General features: G+C 39.2%; 1 protein-coding gene across 4 annotated transcripts; it reads left to right on the forward strand.

Moving 5' to 3' along the window:
• Positions 1–5,182: 5,182 nt before the first annotated feature.
• On the forward strand, positions 5,183–23,047 carry lpin1a (lipin 1a). Of its 4 annotated transcripts, none has more exons than XM_005458980.3 (24): positions 5,183–5,380; positions 7,954–8,154; positions 8,540–8,635; positions 12,034–12,130; positions 12,218–12,443; positions 13,919–13,993; positions 14,221–14,313; positions 14,472–14,586; positions 15,204–15,378; positions 15,483–15,629; positions 15,732–15,825; positions 16,303–16,499; positions 16,825–16,918; positions 17,070–17,139; positions 17,846–17,932; positions 18,311–18,403; positions 18,552–18,616; positions 18,722–18,860; positions 19,118–19,266; positions 19,402–19,488; positions 19,599–19,751; positions 19,994–20,108; positions 20,205–20,308; positions 20,430–23,047. In XM_005458980.3, the coding sequence occupies exons 2-24, from the start codon at positions 7,963–7,965 to the stop codon at positions 20,599–20,601; spliced, it is 2,835 nt and encodes a 944-aa protein (XP_005459037.1). In that variant the 5' UTR covers positions 5,183–5,380; positions 7,954–7,962; the 3' UTR covers positions 20,602–23,047. The 4 variants fall into 4 exon arrangements, with proteins under 4 accessions (XP_005459037.1, XP_005459038.1, XP_005459039.1 ...); XM_005458981.3 differs by having other exon boundaries at positions 14,475–14,586; XM_005458982.3 differs by lacking the exon at positions 17,846–17,932.
• Positions 23,048–23,959: the final 912 nt, after the last annotated feature.

A 23,959-nucleotide genomic window follows, 5' to 3' on the forward strand; every position in this document is an offset into this window, starting at 1 on the left:
ATTTTAGTCCAAAACACTTGCTGCCCAAGCAGTAGCAGCCCACTCAAAACAGCAGTACACATTACCGTCTAAGGACTCATCCAGATACACTACGAAGTGCTTTTTCACTGTCATGAAGATAGTGTTTTCATACCAGAAGACGAAGTTTTCATAAAATATGGCTTTAAAATAATCAGTAACTACTACACAGCTTTTTGACATATCAGCCATCTAAGAGGACTTAACTGCTTCGTTATTGATTTTTTTTTCTGTTACATGTAAGGAATATTTCCAGATTTCTGGAGACTCCTTGAAGAACATTTCATTGAGAAGCAGCCATTTATCACATGGAAGAGGAAGACTTCACCAGCCACAGTGAGGATGAAAGCCCCAATGGCAGCTGGTCCTGGGTAACAAAACTAAATATATACTGCACGGATGCATGAGGCAGGCAGAATAACATAAGTTCAGGCTCGTACTATAAACTTAATTGATATTAAATCAATAAAAATAAAAAGGGACCCAAAACACTACAACCAGTGAAGAAATGGGTCTGGAGTGTCCACATATGGGACAGAAATTGCTAATATCAAATGTAAGGACAGAAAAATTTCAGAGGGACTAAAGAAGAAAATTGTTAAAAAGAGGAGCACTGTGTGCAGATGGAGGAAGTGTAGGATGTGTATACTTTACACAGCATTTTCTGCATGTCTGCTGGTTTTGTAGATAGAGTTGATGAACTCTTGTCTGTGTGTGCAGTCAAATCACGTGTCAGATTAACAGCTGATATCTCCACACATGACCGCTAGCCCACATGTGTTATAAAGGTATATAACACATCAGTCAGTGATGCTGTTTCACAGCAGTGCTTTGACCCCACGTTTTTTCTTTTGTACCTTTAACATCTTCCTGAACTTAATCTATAGTTAGTTGTTATTGGTATTGATTGTTATTGATTACCCAGAAACTCTCTATGGTGGTTTGCAAGGTGTTGCAGTCAGTGTTTCATGCTCATGCTGCTCCAACATGCTGTATGTTAGTGTTGTTTATACAGGATTGGCGGCAGTGGCTTTAACCATTCACGTCTGGCTTTGGAATCCACTCTAATCAGATTTCTCTAAAGCCCTGTAGCATGCACTGTAGTACTGCAGTGGACACAGACCCAGCAGGTCTGTGGTGTGTGGCCCAGGCAGCATTACCATTGGCTAGAGCAGCCCAACCCCCCCAAACACCACCCCCATCTCCGTGGTGATGAAAAGATTGCATTATGGCCCAAAGGGGGAGTGCCTGTGAGAGATCAGGCAACCCCTGCCTCAGGAAACGACCCACCTCCCTTCAGTCGTTCGCAAGCACTCTCACGTGTCTGATATGTAACACTGCAAGGCAATCACTGGAGCAATTGAAAGCTTGTCGGCCAGCAACCACCCACCCCCACACACACACATGTACTGTAAACACACTGAGATGAAACACTTAGCATGTACATACATGCACAGTCACATACAGTTTGTGGCTGAACAAGGCAAATATTAACCTGCACACATATGCACGAAAACCACATGGCCACAGTCTAATTAATGAAATTCCTTAGATTACACTAAAACCTGCCTCAGCTTTCTCTTTTATTCCCTTCACACATAAAAATGCAAATGTCTATCTTTCACACTAGATATTATGGTACTTATTTTTATTGCAAATCACTATTATTATACATTTAGCCTTGGTGAGCACCTGACCCACTGATGACCTCACACACTGCAGTAAATAAACCATCACATCTCTACAATTATTTCTTTCTGTCATATATCCACACACAGCAGTAACAAATATTAGTATTCTCCAGATTCTTTGTATTGTCTGCTCCGTATTCTTCCAGTCTCCTCCTCTCCCTCTCCCTCTCCCACTCTAGTTGGCTATGTTTTCCTGCATGTTGAATGCTCCAGTTCTTAGAAAACCCAACACGTGTTTCCTTGCTCCCCCCTAGCTGGCGCAATGTATGTGTGTGTGACACCATGATAAAGTGCTCCACAGCAAGGCGCTGCAAAGTATGTTTGTAATGACAGCAGAATTTGATCCACAGAGTCATGAACTGTATCACGTGGGATTGCAGTTTCATGCGGACCACATACACACACAAACACACACAGAGGTCTAGAACAAGCAGGGGTGGGGGCAGTTGGATGGGAGTTGGGCTGGTTCTTAGAAACACCGAGTAACAAGAAAAAGCCATGAGACCCAGTTCGGGGAGACTTTATGTCGAAACATTTGCGTTTGTTTTTCTAAAATGAGAACTCTGAGTACAGACTCGACTCAGGGCACCATATATATATGTATCTTTATCAGATTATAGATTATAGTTAGGAACATCTGACAGAGGACTATAGACATGGGAGTTATCAGTTTTCTCATCAAGTCAAGTCACGAAAGTGAATAAGAGCATTTTGCCAAAATTATGAAAAAAACAACAACATTACAAGTATTCAGTCAAAATTTAAAACCTGCTGCTTTATATTGTTGCACTAAAGTATATACACCAGTCAAGCATAACATTATGACCACTGACAGGTAAAGCAAATAACACTGATTATCTCATCATCATCATTAATGCTGGTTCTGATAGAATGTGTCAGATTACACAGTGCAACACAGTTTGTGATGTATGGTGCCTTGTATATCTTTTCTGAATGTTTTTTGACTAGTTTTGCATTCGGCTAGGGTCAGTGTAACTACTGGTAGCATGAGGTGATACCTGGACCCTACAGAGTTTGTATAGGTAGTCCAGCTCCTCTAGGATGATGCATCGATATGTGCCATTGCCTGGAGGTTTGCTGTGCCTCCAAACATGGAGGCACAGCAAAGATGAACACTGCCAGAGCTACAAAATGACCCCCAGCAGGCCACTGGTGTGAATGTCTCTGACCAAACAATCAGAAACAGACTTCATGTGAGTGGCCTGAGGGCCCAACATCCTCCAGTCGGCCCTGTGCTCACTGCCAGGACCATGAGGCCATAGAATACTAGAACTGGCAGGTCCACCACTGGCACCTCGTGCTTTTCACAGATAAGAGCAGGTTCGTCCTGAACACATGTGACAAACGTCTGGAGGGTCTGGAGAAGCTGTAGAGAATATCATGCTGCATGCAAAATCACTCACCATGACCAGGATGGCATAGCCATGGAGAGACACAGAGATCTCTACAGGCTAGGCAACAGAACCCTGACAAGCGTTAGGTATTAGGATGAAATCCTTGGACCCATTGTCAGACCCTACAGTGGTAAAGTGGCTCCTCTGTTCCTCCTGGTGCACGACAATGTCCCACCTCATGTGCGGAGAGTATGTAGGCAGTTCCTGGAGGATGAAGGAATTGGTGTCATTGGTTGGCCCCCACACTCGCCCAACCTAAATCCAATAAAACTCCTCTGGGACCTGTTTCAGTCCATCTTACACTGCTAGGTTGCACCTCAGACTGTCTAGGAGCTCAGTGATACCCTGGTCCAGCCATTGTCTCATTAGAAGCCCCAACACTTTCAGGCATACGGAGGCCAAACAACCTGAGGACTATTTTAAATAGATGCTAAGAAATTTTGGCAAAATCAATTAGCCTACTGCTGCATCAATTTTTCACTCTGATTTTTTGTGTGTTCCTTTAATTTTTTTTTCTTAGCAATGTATTAGATAGATAAACTGCAACTGCACTTACAGGTTTCATTTCTCCAGTCAGATGGGTAGACTTTTGACCACTGAGATACAGTCAGTACATTGCACAATGCTGATGCCTTCAAGCTGCCTGAATGTCAGTGCTATTCTTGTCTCCTTGGCTGCTCATACCAGACTTGCATGTCTTCAGAATTAGAACAAGGTTCTTTTCCTTTTCTCTTGGGTAGATTTCAGTAGAAATGAATACAGTGTGATTTCATAATGCCATATCTAAGTAATTTGAGATTTCCCATGATGTTACAGTCAATACTCTACTATGTACTGTATTATATGTAGAATGTGACGTTTCAATCAACTAAAACATGAAATACATTAATGTCATCACTGCTGAAGAACTTAATTCTTATTTAATGTCTCAGATAATCCTCCCTGTTTCCAAAGAAGGATGCTGCATCACATGTAAAATGTAATTAATGTAATTTTAATTAAATGTAATGATTTTCAAACTTTTTAAGTTACCAAAGGATATTCAGTCATTTATTAAAATAAAGTTGTTAAAAACTGTCAGCTATGTATGCATTGTTTTTAGACCATCCTTTTCTCACTGAAAACAAGAAGTCCCCGTGAATTTACACTAACATATAGCATTTACATATTTTATATATTCATTTATCTATATATAGATATAGTAAGTGATATAGTACGCTATCTATATATAATTATTAGAGGTACTATTTAATTACATTAGTATATAATTTTGAAATTTATAATTCAGTTGCGCATTTGTGAGAATTAATAAAATAGAAATATTTTCAACGAGTTTTGAGGTCAAATGGTCCCTTTTCAACATAATTAATTACCTTTATAGGGGCTTATGATAAGATTTAAAATGAATGTATTAATAAAGTTGTTGCATGTAATTTCTTTTTTTAAGAAGTATTAAAGTATAATGCAAGAATTAGAAAGTGTGAACAGTAAACACAAGCAGAGACAAAACAATAATATAGTCATAACTGATTTTTTTCAGGGAACTGTTCAGCAAACATTGTGTGGCGTCATTGGTGCTCAGCCAATCGATCAGTCCGAGGTTGCAGCTCTGTGGTGGAGGGAGGAATATTTAATCCACGTGGTGCGTTCCAGAGTAATTTGAAAGTGTGAATTTCCGAGTTTGCAGTCATATTTTTCGTCTGGAACGATCCGTCAGCTCTGACTTCCAACTGGAGAAGTCGGAACAACCCCATTAACATCGAGTTAACAATCCGAAGTGTCATAAATAAAACTGTAAAACTTGTAATCTGCACTGTCGTGCTCGCTAAATAAACCACAGGCGGAGCACTGAGCAGCTTCTGTGCACAAATGTGTTTAAAAAAAACAGTAAAAGTATTTTCCAGTATTATTAGTGGTGCATAAAAGACTGTACCTTGCTAAGAAGTAAAAACAAATCCTGTTTTTAGTGTTTTCCAGACTTTAATACTGGAACCCACTGACTCGGGAGTGACGTCACTCCCGATTCATGCGTCCGAGTTCCAAGGTAACGTGAACGCGGCATACGATTTAAAACGCATATCAGCGTCGAGCACAGAAGCCACGATCAGATGTCAACAAAGCTGTATGAGTGTGAATATTACCGATGATGTTTGTACTGAGCGCTGACACTTAACGCTGTGAAACAGTAGAGGACCCTTAGTGGAAAATTCGGAAGGAAGAAATATTCTGGAGGGAAGAGCGACGTCCATAAATAATGTAAGCAAAGATGACATTGCTTCTGTAGCATGCTGTGAGAGACATTTCATGGGGTTTAGGTATTCTTGAAGTACAAGTGTTATATATTGCTTGGGCTGTTTGAATGAAGACAGAGCCCCGATGCAGACTGCAGAGCCTCATCCCGTGTGCAGATGTTTACATGTCGCCACAGAGGCCACACGGGACACTACGACGTAATTATCAATCCCGTACTGATGCAGCTTCTCTTCACATCCTGTATAAGAGAAATGTCCACAATATTTGTGACAGTATTTGTTTATATATTTGTATATATGTATAATATATGCATCTATGGTTTTATTTCGTGGTGTGCGTTTTCAGACGGTATAGTGATTTAGTAAAGTGTCTAATATATAGACACCCCCCCCCCCCCCTCCTTTTTTGTTTTATTTAGCTATCATTTGTTACAGACAATAATCCCGGTGTCTGACTGCTCCAGTCACATTAAATTGATTTAATTGGATAATCCTTCACATTATCATCTGTCTGTAAATCCCTCAATCTCTCTATTACCTCTCAGCTATCCTGTCCGTGTTTGGTGGCCACACTGTCTTTCCTGTGGTGAGAGACCACTGATGTTTTATGTTTATAAATAAGCCTCAGCAGACTGTAGGTCACACACTGTGAATGCAACTCAGCGTTGCTGCTCACTTATCCGAAAAAGAACAGCAGTGACTGAGATCAGGTTCTTGTAGCCTAACTGTTTTGTTTCTTGTGCTGCATGTCCATTTAATGACACATAATGACCCCTTGGGTTGACTCGTGATAGGTTATTACGTAATTGAGGCGCACTGTGATTGGCTCTTTGACAGAAACGTCCTGGAGGACTGGGCATGGCTTTGGCCGTGTGCGCGCGCGCGCGTGTGTGTGTGTGAGGGAGAGAGAGAGCGATAGAGTAACGGAGAGAAATGTCTGTTTACCGTGATGTCAGGTCTGTGGCATGAACATTGATGGACTCACATTCATGGTGTTGAAAATAAATGGACAAGAGGTCCAGAGAGTCAGAGTTGGGTCAAGGGATCAAATAATTATTGCCAATCCCATTTGTAATGCTCGAAATTACACCATAGAGACTGACATGTTGAAACAAACTACCAAAGCAAAAAGAACGTATTTTCTCCCATGAGGTTATATTCAAATTTGTTCATTTGCAAAGTATGTTCGATAACTATCACTACAGTTTCTATTCCACCCTATTATTTTCTTTCCATGTTAAAAGAAAGAATGTTGAATAAACATTTAGGACACATATTAATCATTTTTATTTCCATGAACAGCATTATGGGTTACTTTGTACAATATACAGATATCACTGAAGTTAAGCCGCTTTCTACCACACTCCTCTGCAGAAGCAGAAAAAAGAAGGAAAGGTACACAGCGTGTAGTTGTTATTCTAATAACAGTGTTGTGGTGTGGTGTGTTATTATTGTTGTGGCCTGGTTAGACCAAGGGTGTGATGATTGACTCATGTGGCTTCGATGAGCAGTAGAATAAAGCTAGGCCATCAGAACAAAAGATCCCCAATCTGTGATGTTCAATAATTGATGCGCGTTAATGAATCATCCTCATCATCAGCGTTCTTGCACAGTTTGCTGAAGCACGAAGCCATCTGCCGACTGGGCGTGCTGTAATGTTTGTGTATGTGACACTATCTTAGTCAGCACAAGCAGGTGACAGGTGGTTACAATTTTCTTGAATGTGTTTATACCCACGTTACACCTGGCCTCACCACCCTTTCGTAACCTTTTCCCGCTCTCCCTCTTGCTTCTGTATGCCTCTCACCAAAAGGGGATTCATATATTTTTAAACATTCTCTCTAGAAATATCTGGTTACAATTAACATTGACTATTACATAGTGGCTACTATTAATAAGCCATCATAGCTGTAGGGCCATTAGGTTGTACATTGCAAAGACATAGAACATACAACAATGCAACATACAATACAACAGAAGAAGCCTCATGAAATATCAACTTGTTTATTCATAAAAAATTAATAAGGCTGTTCAGTTCATAACAGATGGATTGCTGTTCCTTTCTCCATTACTCACAACCACAAATCTTGGAGGACACTGAAGGCATTTCCCTGTCTGTGACGCGCTCACAAGAGCATGTTTGCCGTACTATAATAATGCCAGACATCCCTGATGGACTGTATATTTGCACTACAGAAAGGAAAATGCGCTTCAGAGTTTATAATGCTGAAGCGCACCCCCTCATTCTGTCTTTTTTGAAAAGCAGAATGCTCTCATATACCAACTTTGGTCACACCCACAAACATACCCCGCACTCAGAAGCACCACAAGAGTAGAGAAAAGAATGATGAAGCTGTCTTCGTTTAAGGTATCAGCAACCTGCCAGAAACCACTTAAGATTATGCAGTTAGCTGGCATGAGTGGGCACAAACTGGACTCAGTACATCAATAATGTGTCTTAATGTGTAATTATGTAACGAGATGGCCTTGCATTGTGTTTTGACGTTAAAGACATGAAACGTGACTAAAACAGATGAATAATCTCCTATATTTCTTCTCTCACGCTCTCTCTCCCAGTTGCAAACCATGAATTATGTGGGTCAGCTGGCGGGGCAGGTGTTCGTGCAGGTCAAGGAGCTGTACAGAGGGCTCAACCCTGCAACACTGTCTGGGTGTATAGATGTCATTGTGGTCCGGCAGCCAGATGGCTCCTTACAGTGCTCTCCGTTTCACGTCCGCTTTGGCAAGATGGGTGTGCTGCGGTCACGTGAGAAAGTGGTGAGATCATAGAGCGCTCTCTAACCTGCACTTGTTAAAAATCTATTTTATATTTCACAACAGCTAAATGTAAATTTTAATATATAAATAAATAAATTTCATCTACATTCATTTGTGCAGTGCTATAGTATGTTTTTTGAAAAAAATACTCACTAACTAAAACAGTGCATTATATCATTAAAACAGGACTACAATCACTAAAACTCATGAGTCAGTATCTTAATGATAACATTATGATATAACAGATTTTTTTTTTTTTTTTTTTTTTATAGCCTAAAGGTACTGCATTGGTCTTCTCAACATCCCAGTCTGGAGGTTGTCAGGAAATGCTGATGAAGTCCAAGGCATTAGTCTTAATCAATTCTTTTTCTGTTTTGTTCTGCAGGTGGACATAGAAATTAATGGAGAGCCAGTGAGCTTACACATGAAGCTGGGAGAAAATGGAGAGGCTTTCTTTGTTAAAGAGACTGAGAACAAAATGGTGAGTAGTGATTGACAGAGTCATTACTCCTGAATCAGTAAACACACACAAGAATAGCACAGAACATTACTCGCAGATATGAAGGTCATAAAGCCTGAACTAATATACAAGAAGTGCTTGATTTATTGCTGTGCTCCAACGGAGCTACATTATTATTTGCCCTCTTAGGTAGTAGCGATTCTCAGTGGTTTTACCACTCACTGATTAATCTGCAACTACACGTTGTTGTTACTTTAATTGCCAAGTTTTAATGTCTACTCTTCCTGCCCTGACAAGCCCAGAGTAAGAAAAAAGATGTATCTTGACTCACTTGCGGTGTCAGTTTTACCACACAGCTTTAAGGAGCGTAAAATATACTTCAAAATTTCTTAATATTATGAGGTTTTCTATGAATTTAGTACATTTTTTATTTATATACGTGTATATAAAGTATCCTAGTGTTGTCATACTTGGGGGAAAAAATCCAAGCATTGACCTTATCAGCTTGTTTTTAGATAAGCAGATAAACATTTTAGCAGATCAACAGAAAACACTAGGCTCAATAACAAGGCACAACAAGTGCTTCTGTCCTCCTGTGGCATCTTCTTGGCAAACACGAGTTTAGCTTCCCAGAAATAAACCATCATGACAAGCAGAAAGCAGAAAGCAGAGACAAACACTGGTCAGTCAGACTGCTCTCCATAAAAACACTAAACACACAGTTGACAGTCTGTCACTGTCTAATTTTGATATGTGGGTGGAGAAAAAGACATTTGAATGGAATGAATGACTGATTCATATAGTGTCAATTCACAGCAACATTTGCCTAAAGGTGTTTTGTGTTGTCTTGGAGCTGTAATGGAGCTACATTGTACATGTTATACAGGGTGTTTTCTTACTTCCAACAATTAGCCCGGAGCAGGCAACACTTTGTCATTTTCTTCCCATTTCAGCCAGGGAAACAAAGAAATTTGTTTTTAAAGTCTAAAAGCTCTTATGAACATTTACGCAGTACAAATGTGTCATGCGAGGACAGACAGACATTGACCACTGCCGGTGCCAGACACCATTTTATTTGCTTCCAGGCAAATGGCAACAGACACAATGTTCAACTGATAAATTGGAGCATCTGTAATAGAAACGCCTCACATTATTCAACCATAGACTTTACCCACTGGTTTGCCTCAATCGCCTGAAGCTGAATTTATCTGTCAGATTTTAGCTTTTTATGTATCTGTAATACGCCGTGTTACAGAGAAGTATTTGCAGCGCACATGCACATACACGTCACAGGAAACAGCATAATCTGGGAACATTCCCTTCTGTTTTGAAACCAGATTCTGTAACGCGATAGGTAACGTCTCATGGGAGGTTGGAGAGAGTATGGGAGTATTTGAGGTTGAGGGGTACTTCAAGGAAGATCTATTGTGGCAAACAACATCTGTCAGCAGTCACAATGTTACTTGTGAAGTGGTGAGCAACGATAAGAGCTCGCATTTTCCCCTGGTCGAGAATGAAAAGGAATATGTTGCAATCTGAGAGGTTCTAATTCCTTTTCTGAAGGATTACATCCATCTAATGGTGCATCCATTACTTACTGTCCATCTTATAGAGAAGAAGCTATTAGTAAATCAATACTATAATACAGACAAGAAAATAATGGCTTTTAGTTTCAGTCCCACATAGAGTTATTTGCAAATTCGGTTTGACCATGTTTGTCTTGTAGTTTTGGTCTAGACTCGAATCCTCTCCTTAACATAACTCTCTCTCCAGAGAGTGGAAAACCACCGGAGACCTATTTATAGATCTGCCATTTCACACACTGTATAGTCTGTTACACACAGACTGCCCTCAGAAATTACTGAGACATACTGTACATATTATGAAAGAGGAGCAGTATGAGGACATAAAACCTCTAGCTGGTAATAGCACATTGGTAGCACAGCACGGTGTGTTTGCCACTCACACGAAGAGGTCATAGCTCGCAGATTGTGCAGATTGTGTCAGTCTAAGTTGTCACATCTCAAGTCCAAATGTACACTCTGCACACACTTCACCTCTGTTTCTCAAGGTGTAACGTTTACAGGGGTTTGTGCATGATCAAATAAATGCACAAAAATTGAGCCAAAAATCCTCATCTTTATGCTACAACATCAGAAATACCTATTCAATACCAGTGCTTTGATAAAAGAAAAATCTCTGATGATGTAACTTAATGATTTTGTGCCCTAAAGGGTGACACATAAAGAGAATTATTACTGTCTTTATCTTTATGGCATGTGCATTTGACAAACCTTTAATGCAAATATCACAGATGTAATAAATAATGTAATCTTATTTATTACACTGCATTTTGCGGCATATAAACAAATTGCTTTATAGTGGATCTTGTGTGGTTTAAGAACTTAATATTTGTGCACAAATGCTCTTGTGGGAATAACACTTATAGTTCAGTGAGAAACTGAAATATCCACAGATTGGAGTAAAAAAACAAAAACAATTTAAATACTGGAACTAAAACTGACTTTAGAGCTGATATTTCCCTCTGAGGATAGAGCTCAGAGTAGATCTGTGCAGTGCACATTCTCAGTACTATCCCTTTTCCACTCCAATCTAAATGAATTGTGCTGTGTTGGACTGTGCTGTGACACGTGAACTGCAAGGCATGTGTGAGTCTGCTCTGTTTGGATCATCCCTTTATCATGCCTCCGCCTCCCTCCCTCTCTCTCTCTCTCTCTCTGTCTCTGTTTATTCTTCTGGCAGCCTCTTGGCAGTGCAACCCTGATGAGCAAATCTCTGTGATTTTGCTAATCTGAGCTCAAATTTTCACCAGATTATTTAGCCGGCTGTTTGGCTGTGGGAATGACCATATCTGTTGTTGCAATATTTCATTTTCCTTATAGAATAATCTTCTTATCTGCAATATGGACTGATATGACATTTTGTCAGAGAGCAAACATATTTGGCCTGGTCATTACCTGCTATACTCAAGGCTTTTTTATCACCCCCAGCTGTAGAGAGAGTGATGGGACCTTAAAATACTCCACTTTATTCTTGCATCTTGTCCTACATGATTGGATTCTCAATCTATTTTATATTACAACTGTTCTGAGGGCAATTTTCACTTGCTGTTGTGTAATAATTCTTAATATCTCCAGATAATTTCCAGATATAAATGTCACAGAACCAAAGCAAATGGCTTAAACCAAAGAAGACAATTGCATCATTAAATGTATGAACAAAGAGTTCTCAATAAGGCAACAATAATAATAATAATAAAAACAAAAGTAGAAGCACTTCTCATGTCAGTATAAGCAGCTATTATAGATACTGTGGTCTACACAAGAGATGGTACTGCAGAAAAGACTTGCGTCAAGTTTTGGTAATTTCAGACCTTATCTCACTTTCCCTGGAAACAGGAAGTGGTTCCATCCTACCTGGCAACATCACCAATCATGTCAACAGGGCAGGAGTTAATGAAGTCACAGCTGGCCAGGGGCAACTCTCGTCACCATGGTAGGCCCCGTTGAAAACAGCGTTAGAATTTGTGACAATTTGCATTTTCTTAAACAGTTTTTTATGATACTCTTTCCCATCACATAGACTCCATCCCATGCAGCCCGCTTCCTGTTCAGAATCTGGGACTGCAGCAAAGTGAAGGAGGGTTGAACAAGAAGAGGAGAAAGAGAAAGAAAAAGGCACGGCCAGAGGGAGGTGGAGGAGGCGCAGGACTGAGGAGAGAGGAAAGTGGAGAAGAGTTCTCAGATGATGAGGACATGTTCACTATTGACCTGAGCTCGGATGAGGAAATGGAGGGGGACAGCAGCAGGTGTGTGCGTGCAAGAGAAAGTCTGAATATGTTTGTGTGTATGAAACAGAGAGGGAGAAAGAAAGAGAGGTTATTATACCTGCCAGCCTGGTATTTAACAGGGAAAAAAAACATTTGTTGGTTGTCACAGTGTTGTATGTGAAGCTGATGAACCACTGCCAGTAATTCCTTAACTGTGTTAAGTGGAAAACCTATGTGTGTTTGTGTGTGTGTGCTTTCATTTTTCATGCATGGTATGTGTTTAAGTGGTTGTTTGAACTGTCTAAAAGCTGGGCCTCTATTTATATCATTTAAATCACAGATTACGTATGTATATATTCACTACCTGGGCCCACGTCCTCATTTTAGGTTTGACAGCGTTTTAGTAGATAAAGGTGAATGGCTCGGACGTGGATTGAGCTGCGATTTTGGGAAGGCCTCGAAGGGGCCTGGTGGCGGCTCCCGGGTGTAGCAGATCCCCATGCACTAAATAGAAGTGAAGAAGTTAAAGAATTGAAGAGGGGGTGGAGGGTGGGGCACATAAACGAGAATGAACAGCTTGTAGAACTGGGGGAACATATATAGATAAGAATCGGAAGGAGCGTGTTTGGAGGTGTGGTCCCGCTCCTGAAATTCCAACACTTTATCTCCAATTAAAATATGTGTTGAAAAATTACTTAGTAAGAGAAGAATATAACACTGAAAAATTTAGTACACGTGCTTCATGAGGACTGCTGTGTTGGTGTAGTTTCATCAGATTTGAATGGCAACAACAAACAGCCCACCTGCTTTCACCAGATTCATATTCAAACATTGATAGATCTTAATTTGTCTAAGCAAGCCCTGCACAGCTCAAAACAGTGAGAAGGCATCAGAAAAATCAATGGGGTGTGTTTATGTTGAAAACCAGGACCAATTTTCTCTTTAACCGGTGTTAAATGGAATTAAGATTAGTTTCTGTTTAATAAATAAATAAATAATTTTCTTAAGTGTTTAAAGAGAAGCAAAATTATCTGTACATGCAGGTTTGTGCATGTTTGTGTTCATGTGTGAAGCCCTCTTGGAAACCAGCTCTGCTTGTTGGACTTGCTCCAAGGATTTGTCCGTTTCCCACAGCGCGCACTGTCTCTTTGAAAGAATGGCCCACGGGGTCATCCTTACTGAAGCCATTCCAAGCCTTTTTTAGGAAGTTTGCCACATGATCCTGAAACCCTTAAAGACATGCAAAAAAAAAGTGTCTGTGCTTATTCTCCATATTGTACTTTAATGGGTGTATTTCCTTGGCTGGTTTGTGATATGTGGTCACAGTCAAATAGCCTATGACATTTTGTTTTCATTTTCAACAAATAAAAAGACCATACCATAGTTTCTTGGATGTGATACGACTTGCATCGACACACTGTTTACATAGTAAATACCAGTGTCTGCACTAATGATGAAATGAAATGTTTGTGCACATGACTGACATCTCACTGGATGTGTGTATTTGTGATCAGACCTGTGTATGGTGATCAGGGATCGACTGCCAATGCCCACATTCTCCCCAGCACTGATTGGTCTCATTCACAGAGGTATTTGGATGTAAGTGTGTGTCTGTCACACTGACAGACACACACTTGAACTTTTTAATAAACTATTCTCATCAAATCCTTATTTATTCTGTTCATAGCATATTGCACATTTTAATATGTTTTCTGTCCTCATGATAATTAGATGTAATCACAATTCACTGTCTTTCATTCTCTCTTTTCTTCCCTTCTCTTTTTTCTGTTCTTTTTGTCTTTTATTCTTTCTGTAGTAAATTGATAAAGAAGACTCTGTCCATTCCTCAGCCCTGTGGTCTATCCATCTCCTGTCCTCAGCAGTCCTCTCACTTCTCTTCTCCTACTAGGTATCACCTTAGATTCCACCCTCTCTGAACACTGAATATGAAATAATGCACAAATTTTCAAAATTTGCATAAAGAATGATACGTTTTGTAACTTTGTAACTTTGAAACTGTGAAGTACCAGACAATCCAAAACAAATGTTTGACTTTAACTTTTCCAGCAGCCCAGACGATTCACAGTCTTCAACACCAAAGAGTGACTCAGAGCTAACAAATCCATCTAAGGACAACCCTGAGATGCTATGGACCTGGGGGGAGTTACCACAGGCTGCCCAGGTACATAACCACACATGGCATCACATAGTGACCTGTGTCTGTTGGCTTTGCCTTTTGGGTATGGCAGCATTTAAATCAACTGCATGGTCATAACATACAATATATACATATAACTACATGTTGTAGCTGTTTACTGCATTATAACATGCAAAGAGTCAAGGTAAAATAAAGTGTACAAACAATGAAAACTTTCCACCGCACCCATTATTTGTACTTCCCGTGCTGCTTTTTTTGTTTTTTCATGCTTCTCGCCTTCGGGTTGTGCTCCACAGTTGCTCCCTTTACTACTCATGCTGATCCACTTTGTGTATCAGTCGACACACAGCTTCATCAACATTAGGCTACACACTGTTAGTTTCTTGGAGGACTACACAAAAGTATGTCTGCATAGTTTGCACACCCAAAGTCAAACAAATGCACACAAATGTGCTGATTCTGAACTGAACTGATTCTACCTGCTGATCAGAACCAACAAAGCCATATCTATTTTAAAAGTAATGTGAAGACTTCAGCCTATATGAGTGGAGATAAGGAAACATGACTAAGGGGTGGGGTTAATAAAATGTATGCGAGAAAGCAAATATTGTGTGAACTGACTGTTTGTTTTTCTTTTACAGCCATCTTTCCTGACCGCCCACCAGAAGCAGGATTCTGCCGCTGCTGTCTCCATACCGGTGTCTCCTAGCACTCACTTCCGAGCCATCAGTGACACGGGAACTCCATGCAGTCCAGTGCCACCACTGGACAAAGACACAGAGGAAAACAGAAATGGACACATTGTGGGAGAACAAGGTAGAATAAAACTTTGCACTGAATGTACAAATATCTAAAAGCAGGATAAATTTGCACAGCGTCACATTAAAATGCTTTGAGAAATGCTGTGCTTTTTCCTTTAGAAAGAGAAGTGGAAAGTGTTGGGCCGTCATGTGTACAGATGGAGAGTTTGACAACATGCTCAGTGTCTCAGAGAATTCTTCCTGATCATTTGGAAGATAGCAGGAATAGTCCCATCAGAAGGACTGATTCACCGTCCAAGAGGAAAGGTACTGTTTGAGTTTTCTGCCCGTAAACAAAGGATATCTTGATCTCAGTGTGTCTAAATTTCTGAGTTTTCTCTTTTATGCACTGATAAATGTCTCTTCTAGAAAAGAGAAGTCAACACCTGGGTGCTGATGGTATTTACCTGGATGACATTACAGAACTGGAGCCTGAAGTAGCTGCTCTCTACTTTCCTAAAACGTATGTACAGCATGTGTTGTAGCACCCTCTGGTGGCCATAACAGGGATCACAGCATTCCTTTCCACTGACACACAGAGCAAAGAATACTTTATGGATGATTTTTGTATAACATTAGGTTTGTTTTTTTTCTATAACTAGTTATTATTACTTCACTGTAAGTGTTTATAATAGCAGATTATTTCAACTTGATAGCATGAGGAAGATTAATGAGGTAGCTAGGCTACGAGAAAGAAGGAGACCTTTTTTCAGGTGTACTTTTGTCACCACATGGTAACAGCCATTGAGCTTCTTTATAACTAAGAGAAGACAGATATTCCTCCTCTCAAGATCTTCGAAAACTCCAATTCCAAAACAGAATTTAGCCTTGAAGAACTTGAAGTGTACTAAATACATTTTAGGCCATTATTTACATAGTATAGCATAATAGAATTAAGAATTACTGTGTGATCCATGTGTGTGTATTTCTCCCTCCACAGTGACGGAGGCAGCAGCTCGATGAAGGGGGACTCTGAGATGATGGTGGGTGTGCGGAGCGCTAACCAATCCCCACAGTCAGTGGGCAGCAGCGGGGTGGACAGTGGCGTGGACAGTTTGGTGGATCAAGTGTGTGATCTACCTCATGTCGCCATCTCTTTGTGTGGAGGACTCACTGATAACAGGGAGATTACAAAAGGTGGGACAGAGAATGTTCAAGGGAATGAGGTTGGATAATAATAGTGAAATAATGTACAGGAAATATTTGCAGTTGTCGAGATAAAGCTTATATGTGCTAGTAAAGAAATTAAAAACAACATATTATATATTTTAATTTGAAAACTTTAACAATATTCATAAATAATGTTGCAGGTCTGTTCATGTTTTACATATTTCAAACAGAAATAAATTGATTTTTAACATTACACACAGACAAAAATAAGTTATATGAAAAAACTATCTTATCAGTCGGATCTATTTTTTTTTGTCTCATTTGTTCTTGCCTCTGTCTGTTCCTGCTACAGAGCAATTCATGGAGAAGGCTGTTTCCTACCAACAGTTCTCTGAAAACCCCTCTATTATTGATGACCCTAACCTTGTGGTCAAGATAGGAAGCAAGTATGTACTTCTACTGCTCTTTATTTGAAATGAGCGTCTGACATATACAAGCTTTTTTTTTTTTTTTTGCTAATATGTAAGCCATCTTTTGCCAGTAGATGTCTTTAAGAATGAAGGCGTGCATAATACCTTCCTCTGTCACCTGTTGTAGGTACTACAACTGGAACACAGCTGCTCCTGTCATGCTGGCCATGCAGGTCTACCAGAAACCATTGCCACAGGTAAGACCACCACAGTGATACACAAGTATTTACTTCTGATTCTTTCCATTCGACATGAATGCCACAAATCTCTGCCCTCTAAAAAATTGTGAAGACGGACCATTACGTTTTGTTATATTTAATCGATAAAAATGTGTAAATGAAGAGTTTTGCTTTTTGTCTGAAACAATACGTAAAGTCACACTTTGCTTTGATGAATCTACATTACTTTGGCTACTATCTACTGTTGTATTCATTATTGTTACTTGTTATATGGTGTTTGTTGTATTGCAATGTTATGGACCACCTTTACTCCAGAGCATTTCTGGCATTTTACAATTTATTCTCCTTAATCTGTTTTTTTTTCACTCTGGTTCACTATTGTTGTTTGCCAGCCACCTCTCATTAATACAACAAGATAACACCAACTAAAATGTGTTCACAATCATTCCTTGTTTCAATAATCAATATTTCAAAACTAAGTGAAGATTTAAATTTTTTCCATTTATCCCAAGTGAACAAAACTTACATGCTACCGATCAAAATTACTCGACGCATGGGAGAGCTTATAGCATATTTGCCGGTCCTATATCACAGTGGACTGTTATCGTAAATTCATTGACCTAACACTTGATTAATGTCATGTCTTTGTCCCCCTTCTTATTTTTCCCTTTTATTTAAACACATTCTTTCTTTCACCATCCACCCGATGTTTATATTTACCAAGTGTTGGTGTTTGAGTTATGTGTTTTCTGCTTTTGGCTTCTTCTCATACTGCCTCCCTGGTCTGTTTGGCTCCAGTCCTTCCCAGCCTGTATGATGTTTTCTGGCTTTGCTTATGTGTTGGTCGGGGCATGACTTTATCTGCCTGCTTTGTTGCTTTATCATTGTTACCCTTTCCTTCAGCCTCTCTTTTTCCCTATATTTTCACTTGAGTCCAACCATGAACATCATCATTACTTTTCATTTAATCTAGCATCTGCTATTTTTCTATTTGCATGGCATATTGTTTTCAATTCTAATTGTTTTTCAAGCAAGTTAGCTGGAGTTTAGTGTGGTTTGAAATGTGGTGTTTGTCATATTTTACTTTGCCTTTTAGGTTTTTTGTGCTTTCTTGTGCTCTCTCTTTTTTGTCAGTTTTTTAGTTACATTTTCGGTCAGTTTTGAGTTATATATGCATGATTGTCTCCAGGCATCGGTGGAGAACATTATGAAGGACAAGATGCCAAAAAAAGGAGGACGCTGGTGGTTCTCGTGGAGAAGCAGGAACAATGACTATAAGTCAGTAAGTGCACAGATAGATATGCTGATGGTGAACTTGTTTATCTATGATTCACCATATCATTTACTGGACATTAGGAAGAACGGGGAAAGGATTAGTCAGATTTCTTCCTTGGGTCATACATGTGACCTTTGACCTTTTTGTTCCTCAGGAATCAGTGACAGAAGCAGCTGGAGACCAAGACGAGAGTTCCATAACAATGGCCCCAGTAAACAGGTGATGTTCAACTTTAAAACAGTGTATTTTTCTCTCCACACCTATTGACATATTTTTTCCTAGTTGTTTAATCTTATATGAGTATTTTTGTCTTGGATAATTCAGGCTGAAGGATGAATCATCCTCAAGCGATGAAGACCACAGATCATCCAGTCAGGTATCAGGAGTCTTTCAGTCAGAGCCCCTCGAGAGTTCTGGTGGCATTTGTTACAAGAAGACTCTTCGGCTCACGTCAGAGCAGCTGGTACAGTGTTTGTTTCTACACTTTCTTTTATTGACATAAACAGGAATACAAACATATCTTAAACCTTATTTAAGATATGTTGCTCATGTGGTTCACTACATATAGAAGAAATCTGTACAGTAACAAACAATAATACATTGTCTTTAATAAGACCATCTCAGAGTTTAAATTACTTAGCAGTCGAGGCAAAGTGAAAATAGAAATACGTCCAAAACCTCAAGAAAACTTCTTAACCTTCCTCACCTGTGTGTTTACAGGCTAGCCTGCAGCTAAAGGAGGGTCCTAATGAAGTGGTGTTCAGCGTGACCACTCAGTATCAAGGCACCTGCCGATGTCATGGCACAATCTATCTTTGGAGCTGGGATGACAAGATAGTCATCTCCGATATAGATGGAACCATTACAAGGTGTGAAATAACACTTAGTGGCCTACATCCTGTTCAGTTCTATCATATTACCAGCAGGAGTCAGACTTTACACAGTTCTGGGGTTCAAGGGACAGCTTTATTCTGTGACCTTGTTTGTCTTATGTTACGCTGTAGATCTGACACTCTGGGCCACATCCTCCCTACACTGGGTAAAGACTGGACACACCAGGGTATTGCACGGCTCTACCACAGAGTCAGCCTGTGAGTGCTGTCTTATTCATGCTTATTTTCCTCCAGCTAAAATACAATATGTTGGGGTGAAGCACAATGCTATGTTTCTGTCTCTCATACTTTCCTTTTTTTTGTTACAGAAATGGATATAAATTCATGTACTGTTCTGCAAGGGCCATTGGCATGGCTGATATGACAAGAGGTTACCTCCACTGGGTCAATGAAAGGGGAACCATGCTGCCAATGGGCCCAGTGCTGCTCAGCCCAAGCAGTCTTTTTTCTGCCTTGCACAGGTCAGATATACAGCAAGGGGTAGAAAAATTCTACTCTAGATTATTTTTGGCCATTAACACAAAACCTAAAGTATTTTGTCGCAGGTACATTTTATTGTTTTGCATATTTAAACAACGGCAAAAGTATTTACTCTGACAAGTTAGTGGTTATTACTTAGATGTACCCTTTGAAAAAAAGTTAGCTGAGGCAGATTTACAATGAGGACACAAAAAAAGAATGTTCAATATTATGCTGTGTTTAGGGAGGTGATTGAGAAGAAGCCCGAGAAGTTTAAGATCGAGTGTCTCACAGACATCAAGCACCTTTTCTACCCAAACACTGAACCATTCTACGCTGCTTTTGGCAACAGAGCTACGGTGAGAATACTGCGCTGACATCCGCAGTGTGGATTACTCGCTCGTATTTTGGCCTCAGTGATTTTTAAAACATGCTGGTTGTTTGTGTTATTTCAGGATGTCTATTCCTATAAGGAGGTGGGCGTTCCACTCAACAGGATTTTCACTGTCAATCCTAAGGGGGAGCTGGTGCAGGAGCATGCCAAAACAAATATTTCCTCGTAAGCTATATGCCTAGTTGCTTTTTGATTTTCATCAGTGCCGTGTGCATGGCGATGTTTTGATGTCTGAATTCTGCCTTCCAACAGGAAAAATGACAAAAGTCTTGTGTTTCTCTCTCAGCTATGGCCGTTTGTGTGATATGGTGGATCATGTCTTTCCGGTCCTCATGCAAGGTGAGGAAGCAGACTTCCCTCACTCTGATGCTTTTGACCAATGCAATTACTGGAACAAAGTACTTCCTGAAGGCACTATTCAGGGAGAGGAAGACCCACAGCCAGCCAAGATGAGCTGAAGAAACTGCTGAACCTAGCATGAAGCAGCATAAATGTGAAGATGAATGAAGCCATCAAGCTTTTCCTAATATGGTAAATCAAGATGGCTCCTTAACTCACAGATGATACTTAGAAAAATAACTGACTACTAATTCAAAGGAAATGACTGTTTTTTTTCTGCCGTACACCCACAGAAACAAGCTGTGCTAACATTTAGGAGTGATAACAAAAGTAGTCAGGGAGACGGAGATAAAAACAGAGGACTAAAAATAACAACCTTAGGATCAATTGCTAATAAGACTGCTGAGTGAAAAACAAAGCAAGAAAAGAGATTTAAAAACGCAAACAAACAAAAAAAACAAAACCGAAACAATTCTGTGATGAAATTCAGCAGCTGTTTGGGAATTAAACTAACTCACATTTGCAAGTGTACTGACTCAAATACATACACATAGGTAAACCTTACGAACAGCATGAGTACTATATTTTTTTAGTTTTTTTGTTATGCAACAAAATGTTTCTCAAAACATGTTTGTTGGTTCTCTAAAGGCACCAAGGCAGAACTAACTGATTCCTTCGACTGGTTACCATTCTTGCCTTTAACCTACACCCATCATGTATATTCCAAAAGATATCAATTAGTAAATCAACTATTTCAACTATTGCCTATATAGCAGACAATAAAACATAAACTGCCAATTTAGTTCAGCTTTGAAATCCTAGATGGGTCCTTTGCTGCGGTTTCTGTTCTGCTCATGCAGTATTAGTTGTACTTAGAGTACAGCTTTAAATAAGATTCTATTTGGCTAAAGGCTGTTTTCTGACCTCAAGTACAGTGGACATTTTGCACCAGAAAATGCAGACTATATATGGTAAAACCATCCAGAGCATGCAAAAATAGCACAAATAGGGTATGCAAAAATCTCCTGTGCCAAACTCCTTTGCAAAGTAAAGCTAAGTGTGTGGTCTTTTGACCGTGCTACTGTGAAACATGTGGCCATGGCACATATTATAGTCTTCAGTGACTATATTCAAGACAAGTGCAAGACAATGCAATGAAATTCTGTCTGTTTCTATCTGTTGTTTTTAAATGTACAAAAAAGGAAATTCTGTGATATCGTACAATGTAATATACGAATCTCTCTACTTATTCTAATAACTAATGCCCATCAATGCAATTGCTTCATAAGCTAATTTAACACTAAGTATATTTTCAGTTTTGTAATGCAATATGACATATTGCACAGGTTAGTGTACTTCGTGTAAAGCACTTATCTGTCCTGTAGAGGGAAAGTAAAGGAAGAGTATTCAGATTCTGTAAAATTTTTGTATGAAACATGCCTATTTTTTGTAGTTTGTACATATGGTTTTTTTTGTCTGTTATCAGACGTTTGTATTTTCATCACTTATCTAATAACATCCACTAAACAACTTTTATGCCTAATGTAAACCTCTCTTTTAATTTATATTACTTAAAATGGGAAAACCACTGCGTATGGTGTTAACATAATATTTTTTGTGACCGTATGAACTATGATACAAGTTTTTTTCAAAGTTCTTGTGAATCAGTATATTGTCTAAAATACCTTGCTGCTGGTGCTCATTCAAATACTCACCCATTTTCAGGCCTCAAGGCAAATCTCTTTTTAAGTCAACTAAGAGTTGCCATTTTCATCACGCAACCACTGAAGCGATAAATAAACACCCAGTTGTTTTAGTTCTGCCTCTGGTTTGAGGCGTTAATGGCAACCAACATAAAACCTCAACTGTTCACAAAAACAGATATGTTTCCACTGCCTAACTGGTTTTAAATCGCATAAAGATTTATTCCCAGAGTACTTCATTAGATTTTTAGTTTGAAATTAACAAGTATATTTTTAGTACACAAGTATATGTTCATGTGTCTTGTACTGAAATACCAGAATGCCAGAAACAAATCTGACTGATTGTGATTCACCTGGTTATACTGTCACTGTTTGTAATAACAGATACTCTGTGTACTGTGATTAACTTAAAAGAAAGTCAGGAATTAATTTTTTATTTAACGGAAAACTGTCTTTGGGAAGTCCAGTGTAATTTGTGCCAGAGGAAAAAGATGCTCAGAACGCATGCTCTTAAGTAATGACTGTTGTGTTGTCGCCTGATCTTTTGAGGAGGTATGTTGCTCTGAAAAAGAAGAAAAAAAGGAGATGAGATCATTGTGTCAAAATTCAAGTTTTGCTTCCAGCATTTTTAAAGAAAATCCTATTTGGTGATTGCTAATTTCTTTCTGTGAAAGATTCATTAAAACTGTTGACTAGTTTTCACTCTGTCTCTGTGTTGATTTAGATGATTACTTTGCTGCTTCCCATGTAAATGTTATGTTTTTGGCTCTAAGCAACAGGCCACCAGTATGTAGTGCAAGCCATTGTTAACACTGTAATTCAATCTGTACAATGGACACATCTTTAATAAACTTAAAATTAATATTGATTTTGTGTTACACTTTTTTGGCTCTGCATGCAGTGCTTGATTGTTTTCTTGTGTAAGTTCCTAATTCTTCCTTTAACCTCAGAAATAGAAAAAAACAGCCAACATTGCCTATAGGCTCCTCATAATGCTTTCTTTAAATTTGTACTTTTGCTTTTATTGAACTGTTTTTGGTTCTATATTATAATATACTAATTTTGAGAGGCAGAGCTCATGAGTGTGCTGCAGTAAAATAAAAGTTATTCTACCACAGACAGGAAGGAAGTGTTTAATCTTTTTAATCTTTTTGTTATTAAACCACATCTGTTTTATATTTTAAAATTCAGTCCTGCCAATCCATTTCCTTTTCTTCCTTACCAGTTTATCACTTTAACACTTTATCCTTCCCAAACTTCTGCTGTTCAATTAGATTTTTTTTCTGTCTGGCACGACACCAAACAGCATGTAGCTAAACAGGAAATCAGCTCTTCCTGTGTTTTCCTCTCTCAGGCTATTTCATCACAGTCCACTTCTTCATTGTAGCCCTGCCCCATTTTAGCCCCCACACAGAAACAATTCACCCGTCCCCTCTGCTGCTTTGGCTGGAGTGACGAAAAGTTTGACCCGATTTTAAGGAGTCGATCATTTCTGACTGCCAAACTGAACCACAGTCGATTCAGCACATTGCACAGAGTGAAAGTGTTTATAATTAGTTAAAAAAGATTTTTGTTGGAAGATGTATGTCTGTTCTCATGTATGTGCACATATTTACACATCTGAATATTAATGTGCTTAAAATTAAAAAAATAACAATGATCATTATGTCCACCTGATTGTTCAGTACATAAAACTGACTAGTAAGTAAACACTTTGGAGGAATGGGGAGAAAAAAAGAAAAACACTCCCGAAAAACAAAGTTCAAAATGATGT

Source organism: Oreochromis niloticus, linkage group LG1, assembly GCF_001858045.2.
Source record: "Oreochromis niloticus isolate F11D_XX linkage group LG1, O_niloticus_UMD_NMBU, whole genome shotgun sequence".
NCBI classification, from domain to species: Eukaryota; Metazoa; Chordata; class Actinopteri; order Cichliformes; family Cichlidae; genus Oreochromis; species Oreochromis niloticus.